At 36.2% G+C, this 15,461-nt stretch overlaps 1 protein-coding gene across 1 annotated transcript in view; it reads left to right on the top strand.

Moving 5' to 3' along the window:
• Positions 1-10,787, top strand: part of UBR3 (ubiquitin protein ligase E3 component n-recognin 3) — a 237,715-nt gene extending 226,928 nt beyond the window's left edge. Inside the window, exons 36-39 of the mRNA XM_081796370.1 lie at positions 2,273-2,452; positions 6,940-7,149; positions 7,924-8,063; positions 8,365-10,787. Coding sequence (XP_081652496.1) covers positions 2,273-2,452; positions 6,940-7,149; positions 7,924-8,063; positions 8,365-8,482 — 648 coding nt within the window. The 3' untranslated portion in view covers positions 8,483-10,787. The remainder of the gene's footprint in view (positions 1-2,272; positions 2,453-6,939; positions 7,150-7,923; positions 8,064-8,364) is intronic.
• Positions 10,788-15,461: the final 4,674 nt, after the last annotated feature.

Here is a 15,461-nt window from a genome sequence, read left to right as displayed (position 1 = left end):
AAACATTAAAAATTTTTTAATATATATAAAAGACCTACAAGTAAGTAAAAAGGTGTTCACCATCATTGTTGATGAGAAGAGTACAAATTAATGTTACAAGTGTTGGTAAGGATTTGGAGTATCTGCAGCTCTCACTCATTGCTGGTGGGAATACAAAATGTTATAATCAAATTTGAAAAAAATGTGGCAGTTTCTTTAAAAAGCTGAGCATGGACTTACTATGTTTGGGCAACCAAACAATTCTCCTATCCTGAGTATCTACCAAAAGAAATGAGAACATATATTCACATAAAGACTTTTACGTAAATGTTTATAACAGCTTGATTTGTGTAGTCAAAAACTGAAACAAGCCAGAATTCATCAGCTAGTGAATACATCAACAAAATGTGGTAATATCCATGCAGTGGAATACTACTCAGCAGTAAAAAGGAATGGGCTGCTGATAGAATAACATGAATGAATCTCAAAATATTTTGCTAACTGAAAGAGGCCAGGCACAAAAGATTTTCTCTATCTATCTACACACACACACACACACACACACACACACACACACACATACACACACACACACACACATATACATATATACACACACTGTTTGAGCCTATCTATATGAAAAATTTTTTAAAGCCAAAACTATAATGACAGCAAGCAGGATTAGTGGTTTCTTGGGGCCAGGAGTAATGGCTGGAATTGAAGGCATACAGGCACAAGGAAACTTGGAGGGGATGGAATTGTTCCAAAGTTTTATTGTAGTAGTGGTTACTTGGCTACACTTGCCAGAATTCATCCAAATACACTTAAAGTGGATGAATTTTATGGTATATAAACTACACCTCAATAAAGTTTTTTAAGATGCCTTGTGTAGCTATGTAAATGGGGGATTTGCAGCCTCATTTCTAGAGATTTTAAACATTAACATCTTTTTCAGCCTGTGTATCATTTTGCTTTTTTATCTTTATTTTTCTTTGTTGTACATTTTAGAATTTTGTGCTTAATCTACATAATGAGTTCAGTTTTACAAACAGATGTGTGTTGAATGTCTACTATGTGCCAAGCGCTGGAGGTACACAGCCCCTATCCCCAGGGACTACTCCCACAGTCTTATAGGAAATGCTGATTTATTTTTAAATTAATTAATTAATAGAAAATATAAACATGAGAAGTGTTTACAAGGTATGGAAGGATTAACTTCATCTGAATGGAGCTGAGTAACCTAAGTTGTCATTAAGTTTGGTCGGGAAAGGATTCCCAGGTGACCTGGAATTTGGAGGATGATAGGAACTGATCCAGTGGACAGGGGAAAGTAAACGTATGAGTCTCCTAAACGGTCTTTTAGTTAGAGAAGGATTGGAGGGTGTATTTTGGTGTTTATAAGACTAACAAATTCTTTTCAAAATCAGGATATGTGTCCTTGGCTCACTGAATTCTTTGGTTCTTTTATTACAGAGTAGAGCTTCAGCTTAGCTGGCACTTAGATCTCTCAAGCTTTTAAAAACTCCACCCTCTTTTAAAAACTGACCTTGTTGGGGTGCCTGGGTGGCTCATTTGGTTGAGCGTTCAACTTCAGCTCAGGTCATGATCTCCTGGCTTGTGAGTTTGAGCCCTGCATCGGCTTCTGTGCTGACAGCTCAGATTCTGTGTCTCCCTCTCCCCCTCTGTCCCTCCTCCACTCTCCCTCCCTCCCTCCCTCCCTCCCTCCCTCCCTCCCTCCCTCCCTCTCTCTCTCTCTCTCTCTCTCTCTCTCTCAAAGATAAATCAACATTTAAAAACTTTTTAAATAAAAGAGTAAATAAAAAACTGTTTTACACTCATTCAGGGTCCAGGCAAATTATTTTGCACTATGTCTCGTGCATTCCATGTTTTTACTGTTCATCCACACTGACAGCCTGTGTGTTTTTAATCAAAAGCCACTTTCCCTTTGCCCCAAAAACATTTGCTCTCACAGAGTAGCTAGGTTCTATAGACTGTATTCATCAGAAATGTGACAACACTATTTAAAAAATAAATACATAGAAGACACAGATGGTATGGCAGTTTAAGATTTGAATTTCAAAGAGAAATACCGGGGATATTTGAATATAAAAGCTAGAAACCTATTCTCTCTCCTTTGCTCCTCCTACTCCCTTCATTTTTCTTTAGTTGAATGTTAAGAAAATTTTCTTACTGTCCGAAAGCAGTTGATAAGGATGACACTTAAAATATCTTTAATGAGAAATGAATGTTCTTGATGAAATGTCTTGAGAATTTCCTGTTTCATGTCTAAAAGGAAGAAGAAGAATTTTCAGTTCTTTCCAGCTGCCTGGGACTTCTGCCAACGTTTTACCAAACAGAACATCCATTCATCAGTGCCTCCTGTCTGGATTGGCCAGTTCCAGCATTTGATATTATATCTCAGTGGTGTTTTGAGATAAATTCATTTACCGAAAGACATGCGGAACAAGGAAAGGTATGTAAAAACAATAATAATTAAAAATTTCTGGTCATCTGTTCTTGGCAGCATTTGTTAATAAACTGATGTTGAAAAAATGGTTTTGCTTATATAATGAGTATAAAAGCAGAAATATTTCAGTGAACAAACCTAAGTTATTAATATATTACTTTTAGTTTGTTTTAGGTCATCAAATTTTTATTGAATGCATTAAATTATGATAGTACTAGACTTGGAAGATACAAAGCAATTTTAAGATGGGCAAGGAACTTGTAAGCTTACTGGAAAGAGAACTGTCACCTAAAAGTCAAAGGTCTGGACTAGCAGATTTAAGAGGCCTTGTTTTAACTTTACAATTTGCCTATGCTGCCAGCTTGGCTGGTAAAAAAATTTGTTTTGGAGATGAGGTAATTGGAAAGATAGAGTGGGGGCAGTGGGAGGTGGCTGTGAATGCCATGGTTTGGTGCTCAGACTTTCTTCTATAGGTAGAACTACAGTTTTTGAGAACTGGAATTAGTGTATTAGGGAGGTAATTTGGGAGGTTTTTTTAGTAGGTAAATTGAAGGAGACAGGAAAGTCAGGGATTGTTTAGGTGGTGAAGAAAATCTGGTCTTATAGTAGAAATTAGATAGTAGAAAATCTGGCATAGTAGAAATTAGAATGTAACCAATGCAACATTTTAGAAAAAATGCATAGGGCTTGATGACCAGATGTACTTGACTTTAAGACCTTGGAACTCAAATCATCGGAAGAGTAGTAGCTAGGAGACATAGATCTGATAGAAACGTGGTCTTGCTTAAAACACCATTGATGGTACCCCATTGGCCAGAGGAAGATAGGAAGTCTTTGCATGACATTCAAGAATTTTCACCATCTTGCTTGCCTTTCTAACCTCATTCTATGTCACTCCCCTGCTACCACCTTGCTCAGACCACAGAAGAATGTTTCTTAAGTGGGCTGTATATTTTTAAACATCTGTGTTACTGCTTATTGCTGTTGCTCTTATCTAAAGCAGTTTTCCTACCCTTCTCATGTTGAATTAATCACCCATTAAGGTTTTGCTAAGATACACATACCTCTTCTATAAAGCTTTTTCTGATAACCCATCTTCCTCTTCAGTTCTAATCCCCTCTCTCTGTTGTGCTGTATGACAGTACTTTTGCCATGGTCACTAACAGTTGCCATATTTATCACTTATGTTTGTTTAATATGTCTGAATGGGGGCTCCAAAAGCAAAAATTGTTTCTTATTTATCCTTGAATTCCTAGCTCTTAGAAAGTACCTGATACAGACTAGTCACCTAATAAATATTTGTGGAACAGTTAACTTGTAGGATGATATCATTGGTAGAAATAGAACTGATGAAAGAAGGGCTATGTTTCAGGGAAAATGAGAATTTTAACATCAAGGGACAGAAAATGAGTATTTTAGAGGGAGGTGTCAGACTAGACTTAATTTTTAAAACACTGGGTGAATAATAAAGGCAAGGTAAGCATAAATAAAAAATATCTCTGCTTTTGTTCATTTTGTTTTTTGTTGAAATCCTCAAGGAGATAATATCTCATGCTCTTTTTTTAAAAGGAAAGAGAATTTCAAGACATTGAACCTTGTATATTATGTGTAAAAATTTTGTCCTATGTAGTAGTTTATTTATAGATTATAGCTAGAATCTGAAGTTACATATTGATGTCTCAAAACCTATAAGGAATGACTAGGGGTAAGAGATGGGTATAATTGTAGAACCAGGACAGGAGAAAGTGATAAGTGTACTTAAAATTTTTTGTCTTCATAGGAGTCATGAGTTAAGCAATAGATAAAAATTCACTCATTTGCATAATAGCAAGCTTACATGTTCGATATATGATTATTGGTATGGATATTGATGGATAATAAGAATTTATCATCTAGGGCCACCTGGGTGGCTCAGTCAGTTAGGCATCCAGTTCTTGATCTCAGCTCAGGTTTTGATCTCAGGGTCGTGAGTTTGAGCCCTGTGTTGGGCTCCATGCTGGGCATGGAGCCTACTTAAAAAAAAAAAAAAAAAAAAAAAAAGCATCATTTAAAAATAATTAATCTTTTTTGTAAAATTGAGTGATAATGATTTGTTTTAGAGCCAGAATAGTAGTCATTTATTTATTTCTACTTACATTGAATTTTTACCAGTTATTTGAATGTACTTATATCTGACCTGCATCCCTGTGCTTGTTCCTATTCCATTCTGTTCTGTCTCTAATCCTTACCCTGACCCAGATCAACCAGATTTTCTTTACCTGGAATTTTAAGTTTGAACAAGATAAACAGTGATTGGAGCTGAATAGTCTAACAAAACTACCCTTGAAAGATAGCCTGAATTACTACTTCTAATTTTTTTATACCAGCTAAGATTCTTTGGTTATAGGCAGACAGTTTGATTGCAACAGTTTTGGGACATGGCAGGTGGGGGGGGGGTGGTGGTGGAAGATCTCTAACTTCGAAACATACTGCTGCTAATTGTATAGCAATATTTCAGTTCCTCCTGATAGTCAAGGTCAGTCCCTCCAGATAATGCTGTAAGCCATTCCTTTCTTCTCCTCGTAATGTGGGGAACCTAAAATGGCCAGATGACATTTAGTTTCTAATTTGGTAGAAATATTATTATATCCTCTGATGGAGGATAGTACACAGCTTCCTTAGGATGGTCCTAAAATCACACAGGAATTCAGAATAGCAGGGAAACAGAAATAAAAAACTGAATTCTTAGGTGTAATCTTGAGAGATGCCAAAACCACTTTGCACTCCCTGGTTTCCAGATTGGTGCATTTCATCTGTGAGAAAATGATCACCCATATATACTGGTTGCTGGTTTAGGCTGTATACCTCATTCTGTAGGAGCGTATGCCCCATTTGATAGTTATTATCTTCCAGCTGGTGCCATCTAAAAATTGATCAGCAAAGTAAGTTCATCATTTAAAGATCAGCAATTTTTTCAGATTTTTGAATATATGTTAGAATCAGTTAATTCCATAGACATCTACCTATTGGCCTTATATCTCTTTGTTTGAAGAGAATTCTTTAAGACCATGTGGTGTGAGCTACTGGGTAATTTACAACCTAATCTAGATAAGTATCAAGTTCAGTGAGGACAAATGGCTATTCCTTCCACTGATGGAAGAGTATAATATAATCAACCCATTACAAAATATGCAATCTTTGCAGTGTGGGATTGGACACTGAATACAGGCAAGTAGCATATTGTAAGCCATATGCTGTCCTTACTCTTGCCTCCATGGCTACTTTATCCATGACCTTATTGATAAGTGCCAAGCTGGCTGCTTAAGTACTGCTTTGATTTAGATGGATTATGGCTGTAGGTAATGTGAAGTGATCACCATATGAATTGCCTGCCTTCTATACAGTTTCTTGAGATAATAGATTCATACTACATTTTATCCATTTTAAGTGTTAATGGAGAGGCATCTAGAAGAAGATTAGTGCTATTACCAGTATTTTTGTACAACTGCGAATAACGAATAAAGTATAGTATGCAGGGAAATTTAATTTGGCAGGTTTTTTCGTACTTAGAGCAGAAAATTTTTGAAAACAGTTGTAAGCCCCAGCACTTATGGATACAAAAGGCCTTAACAGCTTGTGGTGTGAGTAGATTTTACATCTTCTAAGAAGGAGATTCTAGATTATACAGTATCGAGGTAGAAATAATAAGTTACAACTATGACCTTACCTTTAAAAAAAAAAAAAAAGCCAATAAATTGTTTATCTGAGAAAGATCAAAACTTGGGTTTTAAAAATGTTTAACTTTTTAAAATGTTGCATTAAGCCTATTTAAAAACAAGTACATCTAGATATATTTTCCATGCTTTCTCAGTTATGTTGAATATTTTTCTTGTAAAGTATTAACAGGTTTCAATGTGCTTAATCTAAAAACTGACATCATATTGTAATTGGAAACTACATATGAAAGTAGAGATTGGTAATTGTTGAAGCACTGTTTTAGTCATTTGTAAAATGAAAATGAGAAGAGTTTTAACAAAGAAGATATACCACATGCATACAGAGGCTTTTTCTTTAAAAAAAAAGCCTTTAAGTCAGAAAGACAAATACCATATGATTTCACTCATATGTGGAAATTGAGAAGCAAAACAGATGAACATAGGGGAAGAGGAAAAAGAAGAGAGAGAGAGAGGGAAGCAAACAATGAGAGACCCTTGACTATAGAGAACAAACTGAGGCTTGATGGAGAGAAGTGGGTGGGGGATGGGCTAAATGGGTGATGGGTATTAAGAAGGGCACTTGTTGTGATGATCACTGTATTTTATATGTAAGTGATGAATCACTAAATTCTCCTGAAACCAATATTACCCTATATATTAACTAATTAGAATTTAAGTAAAAACTTGAAACAAAAAACAAAACAAGCCTTTAAAAAATAAGTACAGTATTTTGAAAAAAAATTTTTTTTGTTAGTGACTTAAATACAAAGGACTAATGAGTATTTTTGGATATTTTAGGCCTTGCTTATCCAAGAGTCAAGATGGAAATTACCACACCTGCTCCAGTTGCCTGAGAATTATAACACCATTTTTCAGTACTACCACAGAAAGACCTGTAGTGTCTGCACCAAAGTTCCTAAAGATCCTGCTGTTTGCCTTGTTTGTGGTACTTTTGTATGCCTGAAAGGACTTTGCTGCAAGCAACAGAGTTACTGTGAATGTGTATTGGTAAGTAATAGTAAATAATATACAATTTATGAAAACTAAAATCTCTCACATGGAAATGTGGTATATGTGGTGAAGCCAACTCTTCATATTTAACTACTCTTTGAATTAAATGCACAGTACGCAAGGATTTCATTTTTGTTCCTTTGTTTGTTCTTTTTAATCTGGTAGAAAGGTTAAACAAAATTCAAGTGAGTAATACTGTTCTTAAGTACAATTCCAGTTCCTCTCCCTACTCCCATTGCCCTTTAATGGCTCATGCTCTTAAATGATGGACAATGAAACAACAGTCCTGCCTGCTGTTGTGGATGCTAGCCTCAGAGTTAGATATAAGTTGGCTCTTAATTGTTTTCCCATGTAATCCTTACCCAAATTCCTCCTAATGTATTATTAATCAAGTGTTAAGAATGAAATTATAAGTTTAACTTAGATGAAATCTTATTAAAAATTTAAGTAGGGGCACCTGGTGGCTTAGTAGATTATGCATCTGACTTCAGTTCAGGTCATGGTGTCACCATTCGTGAGCCCTGCCTCCGGCTCCTATGCTGACAGTGCAGAACCTGCTTGGGATTCTCTCTCCCTTTCTCTCTGCCCCTCCCCTGTATGCTCGTGCTCGCTCTCTCTCTCTCTCTCTCTCTCTCTCTCTCAAAATGGATCAGTGAACTTTAAAAAAAATTAAGAAATATTTCAGTATTATTTAGAAGATTAAGGCATTCTTTATTTTCTTATAAGGTCCATTTGATCATGAAGATCATTGATATATTTTTAATTTTTTAGCATTCTCAGAACTGTGGTGCTGGAACAGGGATTTTCCTTTTAATCAATGCATCAGTGATTATCATCATTCGAGGCCACCGCTTCTGCCTGTGGGGTTCTGTGTATTTGGATGCTCACGGAGAAGAAGATCGGGATCTTAGGTTAGATGCACATGGATATATTTAAATGTTTTATTGAGGTTTGATCAGTAAGAACAATGTACCATTCCTGGCTTTGTAATTGTAATAACAAATATGTTTTCTATCAAGAAATTCTGACAGTCATTACTTTAGAGCTATTTCTAGTTTTTGAGATACTTTCCACGTCCATATGCTCAGGAAATAGGAAATAAACCAGATTACTATATGAGATTTTTACCATAAAGAATCTATTTTTTAATGTGTGTGAAATCTTCACTGTATTGTATTACTTTTAATGCCTTTTTTTCCCTTTTTATTCTAGGCGAGGCAAGCCTCTCTACATTTGTAAAGAAAGATACAAAGTTCTTGAGCAGCAGTGGATTTCTCATACTTTTGATCACATCAATAAAAGATGGGGTCCACATTACAATGGGCTGTGATTCACCACCTCAGCATTGCATTGTATCATTTTCATTAAGAATTTATCAACAATAAGCTTTACCTTAGTTTTGGGGATTAACGCTTTTGCTGAGAGAGAAAAAGAAAACATATATTATGAAGCCTTTCCAAAATTAGGTGCTTGGTAATGACATTAATGGTATAATAAACTTTTTTTTAAGTATCTGGAGAACATAACAAATAACAAGTTAAATCATTCTTTAATGGTCCTTTTTTTTTTAAGTCCACAATTAATAATAAGCACAACTTGTTGACAAAATCATTTAAAAATTATTCTCCCAGCAATGCATATCAGCTATTCATTGATACTTAGAGTGGGTGTGATTTATTTAAAGTTTTACTGCTTCTTTATATCTGTGTGTTTTATTTTGCATCTGCTAAACACAGTGCATCTTTTCCCTCTGCCATTCTTGTGTTGATTTGAGATTTTTGCTGTATGTAACTAGAAAAAAAAATGTAAAACATGATTTATGTGAAATACTGTATAGTAAAAGTTGGTCTAATAGTAGGACTTTAAAATTTTTTCTTATTGTGAGGAATCTGTTAAAAGTTTAAGGCTTTGCTGAAAACTTAATTCATTCTCAGGAATTTCATAAATATTCTCCCCAGGTAAATAATTGAAATAGTTGTAAAATAAGTAGATAGCTGCTGTTAATATAATACAGTACATTTTGGGGGACATATGTGTGGTTGGGGGAGGGAGTCGTTAAAAATCAAAATTTGCCATTTCAGTTGGATGAATTACCTGAGGTATTAACAAATAGATTTTGGTGTAAAATCGAAAGTTTTAAGAGCATACACATGGCAGATTTTGGTTTTGTGCATGCCCCCCTTTTATTACCAACCAAGTTTTTGTTTAAATGATTGAATTGGAAATGCTCAGACTTACCCACAAATGAAGCTTAGTTTTGGAACTTCCCTATCATCTCGAGAGGTTCATCTATATTGTATTTGTGCAGCGTAATCACTGCTATTTCTGCTTGGTTTCCCAAAAGGAAAAGAAGAGGCTCAGTGGTGATGACCCTCATGAATGAGCCGCATCTGCATTCTTCTTAGAAGCTGCTGCGAAAAGCAATTTATGTTTGTCGGGGTTTTAATCAGTAAGAATGGGAATGATTGAGCTAAAACCCACTCTATAAATAGAGAAGGAAGATTACAGAAAAGCATGTTATATATTGCTAACAAGATTTTTCTTCCAAATTATTTAGTAATTTGATGACTATTTAATATATAGTGCTATCAAGCAGTTCCTGGTACTTCGGACTTCCATGGCTTGTTATATAAAATTACATTTTTACATGTAAAAAACTAAAAAGCATCTAATGATAAAATACAAAAATAAAGTCAGATCTATGTTCTAAAAATTATCAAATGACATGACATTACAGAATGTGAAAATGGACATTAAATGATGGTCTTGCATTACAATAGAGCAGAACAGTACATGTTCAAATGTGTTCAAAATGTCAAAAAATGACCTATAGCTCTACAATAAAATACATGGAAATAGCTTGCTATTTTTATATACATTTCCAAAATATTAAGATAACTTTCTGAAAGATGAGACTGATTCTGTTTAACTAAATAGTTGTCCTTTCCAACACATTGCTACTTTTTTAAATACTGTATCATAAGTTCAGCCTGTCATATTTTTTGCATCGGTCATTATGAATACCAGACCATTTGTAAGTGTGGTTGAAGAGCAAAATGCTAATTTAAATCTCTAGTAAATACTGTTACAGGATTCATGAACTTGAATAATTCTACAGTTTGAAACTCTGATGCTATATATACATGGTATAATGTATTCCGACTTTGATTACTACATATTTAAAATGGAATGTTTTATGGTTGTGCATATGGATGTGAAGTGAAAATATTAGCCTTAACATTAAAATTTGGGTATTTGATAGTGTTTATTTTGATATTGGTGAATTAGTCACCAGTAAATTTTTAAAAAGCACTTGGTTGAAAATTGTACTTGAATTACATACATGCATGCTGCTAAACTAGAACTTTAATTTTTTCCCCCATAACTTTTATAAGTCCCATTTATAAACCCACTTTTAAAAATAACAGGTCCAAGCTAGAGTGATGTGTGTATATTATTCAAAAAAAAAAAAAAAAATGTACTGATGTGATATCTTGTATGAATGATCATTTAAATACAGTACATTACTGTAGAGGCTAAATCAATCTTTATAATTAAGCAGAGATTACAAAACTAGGAATAATCAACATTGTAAGATATGTTAATAAAAACCTACTGTCATTTGGTTTGTGAAAGGTCCTTAAAATGTTTAATTCTTACATGTTTTTCTTTTTTTCAAAGGTATTGACAATAATATATATAAGTGAGCATAGTGGAAAAGATCAAAGCATAACATAACTAATAGTTGCTTTAAGGTAGGGTTAAATATAAAGGGTTTGCTTTCCCTTAATACCTTTTGTTTACATAGTAGTTCCTGTTTCTTCTGTCCTTGTCTTAAAATGAATACAAAGCTCTTGGTATAAGTGTGTGTGTTTTTGGAAGTAGGAGAGAAGGAAGTGGATATGCAAATCTGAGGAACACTGTGTGGTCCTTGCTGCTTTCTGAAAATTCCAGCTACACTTCAGAAATCTGAAGTGCTTTATGAGTCTGTTTATTTTGAGTGATCTGTGGTTGTGCTGGAATTGACGGTGTTCACCCCTACCCCTCCCACCCTGCAGTTTACCAGGCAGTTATCAACTAGGAATCCATTTGTATTCACACATCTTTTTTTCTGTTTTATGTATTTGGATATTTACTGATTTGATTTCTGTGACTTGGAAAAGATGCTGATTTGAAAACACTTGAAGACTTAGAGGTGACAGCAGCATAAGAGGATATACAACACAAGAGTCTATCCCATCTCCGGAATTGTAATGGCTGACTCTGAAGTTCCTGTTGTTGGCTTATCTTTAAGGGCATGTTGAACAACAACAAAACAAAACACAACAGGGTTTTAAGCTCTAGAATCAAATCACCAAGATGAGATACATTTACTGGGGGTTATGTATGACATGTGATGGTTGGTGGGAGAGCAGAAGACTTGTGACTGTCTCAGTCCCATTTATAGCACATCGTTCTTTTCCTTTATGATCTGGCTGGATGAGCTGGAGTGGGCAGAAGGATGGCAACAGGATCACTTCTTAAGTTGTGACCCTTCAAGCTCCCTTGATAATGAGGCATATGAAATACAGAAGAGCTATTATCTACCATTCTGCTGTGCCATAATCAAGTAGCAGTGGAGTGAATGTGACTCCAGCTGAGGCAACACAATGAAAAGGCATAATGGGACCTTATGTAGAGTTACCATGTAAAATGTGGCAATGCCAAGCCTGATGCGGCAGAACCCAAAAGCAAGCCAGAGAAGTAGGGTCAAGAGCACAGATAAAGGCTTCAGGTTAAGAGAAAGGAAAAGAGACAAAGGGAAAGGGAAGAAAGTCTGGAGCAGACTAAGAGGATTCATATCTGATTCCCTCTTAAGTTATGACAGAGGAGCAGGATCATCTGTTGACAGTGAGCAGGCCTAGTGTATCTGGGGGCTTGATTAAGTGGTAAGTGATTCATGCATATGCTAGGAGAGAATAGGCTAGAAATAAGGAGAAGCACCACAAAGTCATATTGAGAGCCCAATAGGGTTAGAGGCCATAACATTTGAATGGACCCAATTAGAAAGGTTCTATGACTTTTTAGAGCTCCTGAGATCAGCAGTCCAGGACCTTAAAGGTACAAGTTAGACTGGGAATTAGGTGGGTGCAGTATCAGATGGTAAGAGAATTAGGAGTGCTGGTTGGAATGAGTGTGGGGCCCATGCTAAGTAAATTGAGGGGTATAGGATTGGAATTCATGATAAGATTTAATGAGCAGATTTAATGCAAGTTTTCAAAGTTTTCATTTGGAATCAGGACAAATTACTGTTGAAACATTTGAATCTATTCAGTAAATATTTATTGAGCTCCTCTTATGTGACAGGCAGTGATGCATACTGGAAATACAATGGAAAAGAAGCCAGATAACCTATAAGCTTTTCTCATATAGCTTTCTGTGTGATTAATGCTACAAATGCTGTGTGTTGGGGGTGGGGAGGCTGGCAGGGAGGAAAGTGGAGTATAAGGTACTATTGTAGGGACCTCTAAACCAGACTTGGGAGTATGAAGAGGCTTCCAGGGGATACAGATGTCTGTGATGATCCCAAATACTGTGTAGGAGATACCTGGGTGAAAGTGGAGGTGTGGGGAGTAGTGTTTCAGTCAGTTGAAGGGGATGCCATTGGCAAAGATCCAAGGTTGAAAGGGAACTTGTACTTACAGACCTGAAAGGGAATCGTTGTGACTCGAACATAGGTACTTTTGAGAGATGAATAAAATCTAAATTACAAACTGTTTTTATAAGCCTTCAGATTTGTGTCTTAGAAAAATCAATCTGGCTGCACTGTGGAGAGAGATCCAGAGTGGGAAGACCTGTTAGATACCCATTCAAAGAGCGAAGACATGATGGTTGGCTCAGCTAGGTGAGCTGTGGTAGAGACAGAAGTGGATAGTATCAGAAGAGACTTGACAGAATTCAGTAAAGTAAGGGAGAGCAAGGGATATTTATTAAGTGGCTACTATGTGTCAGATACTGAGCTAAATGCTGGGGATACCACACTGAACAAGGCAGAAGGGGTGTTTGCTTACTATCTAGTGGAAAACAATACTAAGTATGTAATTACAAGTAAATAGATGTTATCAGCACATTAGGCAGAAGGCTGTGGGAACCAGTGGACTCGTGTATCTTGGGGAGTTCAAAGGAGACCACATGGAGGAAGTGATGTTTAAGCCGAGACCAAAAAAAGAAAAAAAAAAAAAAAAAGGATAGATGTCATTGTAAGACTTTAGGGCAGATTGTGATATTAAAAAAGAGCACTATGGCCTTAGTTTAGAGCAGAGGTCAGCAAACATTTTGTATAAAGGGCCAGATGGTTTCTGTCTCAACTATTCAGTTCTGCCATTGCAATGCAAACAGCATCCATTGACATGCATAAGTGAATGGGCATAGCTGTGTTCCAACAAAACTTCACTTATAAAAACAGGGTGCCAGCCACAGTTTGCCAGGATTAGTTCTGGTGAAGTGGTAGAGGTAGAAGCCAAAGTATAGCTTCTGGAGGTGAGAAAGCAGAAAAGTGACAAGGAAGTAGAGGAGAAGAACGCAATTTTCTGACTCTCCCTAGAATGGCCAGGTCATACTCCTGTCTGCAGGACATCTGACCATGTCTGCATCAAAACCTACTTTCAGTTAGTTTTTGCTTGTATTCAGATGGGATGGTTTACCATCTGAATCTAGGGCTTGAAGTCAGCAGACCTGCATTTGAATGACCTCACTGCACCTCATTATATTAGTTAGGAATGTGCCCTGTTTTTAAACAAAAAACCTGACTAAAACAATGGCTTGAAGAAGTAAGGGGTTTACTAGTTTCAAGGAAAAGGAAGTCAAAGTAGGCAGACCAGTAAGGGGAAGCTGCACAAAGAAATAATTATGGATCTAGACCCCTACCTTTTTCCTTTTCTACATTGTTAGATTACAGCTTTCATCCTCATGACTACAAAACAGCTGTCAGTCTCCAGGCTGCTGTAAAAACAAAACCAAGATGGCTGCTAACTTTGTTTTCTAGACAGGAAAAAAGGTCAAAGGCTTCTTCCTAAGGCTTTGTCCAGTGTTCAGCAAGAGAAGCCCTTTCCCAGCACACTTTTACATAACATCTCATTAGTACTATCAGATGGCTACTATTAAATGCAAAGAAATCTGGGAAGGTAAGTGTTTTAGCTTTTGAGCCTCTATGCTAGAGGAATACAGGGAGGAAAAAAGGGGTTGTGAATGACTTTTAGATCGCGAATTCAATGCCTCCCACACTTGGGTTTCTCATTTGGACAATAGAAACAATAGCTAATATGATTAAAAAACATAGACACTTCTGGCTTCTCTTAAGTTCAGATTAAATTATTCAGACTACATTAGTTATCAATTGCTGTATAACAAATTACCATAAAATTAATGCAGTGAAACAGTATTCATTACTTCATAGATTCTGAGGTTTAGGAATCCAAGAGTAGCTTAGCTGGGTGTTTCTGCCTCAGAGTCCCTCATAAGATTAAGGCATCAGCCAGGGCAGCTTGGCCGGGGCTGGAGGATCTGCTTCCAGACTCGCTCCTGTGGCTGTTGACTAGAGACTTAAGTTTCTTGACATGTGGAACTCTCCCCATGGCTGATAACAGCACAGCAGCCGACTTTCTCTAGAACAAGTGATCCAAAAGAAGGAGAAGGAGAGACTGAGAACATAAAAAAGCCCAAGATGAAAGCCTCAGTGTCTTACAACCTAATCTTGGAAGTGGCATATGATCACTTCTGCCACATATACCAACGCTGGTGCAATGTGGGAGGGATTTATGTAAGGGTGTTTAAGTATCAGGAGGTGGAGATTATTAGGGGCCCATCTTACTGAAGAAAACTTTAAAAGCCAAATAAGTGGACAGAAGTTGAAGAAGCAACAGTATGTGTGCTGTCTCAAAGTAGGCCTCCCAAGATGTTCATTAACCACAAAGGGTAAGGTAGTAACTTTATAGTAGAGAATGGTAGACTCCACTTTAATGCAGTAATTAAAGTTACTATCACCAGGAATAAAGCTTATTGACTTGATGAACCCCTTAATATGATTTACTGAGAAATATATATTATTTCTGTAATAAAATTGCAAAAAGTACATAACTTTAATCATGTGAAAGCATCAGACAAACCGAACTAAAGGACATTCTAGAAAATAACTTAGCAGTACTCTTCAGAGTGTCAAGGTAAAAGACAAGGAAAGACTGAAGAATTGTTACAGACTATAAGGGCCAAAGGAGGAATAACTAACTGTAATATGTGGGATCTTGGACAAGATCTTGACACTAAAAACACAT

Source organism: Panthera onca, chromosome C1 (genome assembly GCF_046562875.1).
Source record: "Panthera onca isolate mPanOnc1 chromosome C1, mPanOnc1 haplotype 2, whole genome shotgun sequence".
Taxonomy (NCBI): domain Eukaryota; kingdom Metazoa; phylum Chordata; class Mammalia; order Carnivora; family Felidae; genus Panthera; species Panthera onca.
This window is presented reverse-complemented; position numbering and strand designations above follow the sequence as displayed.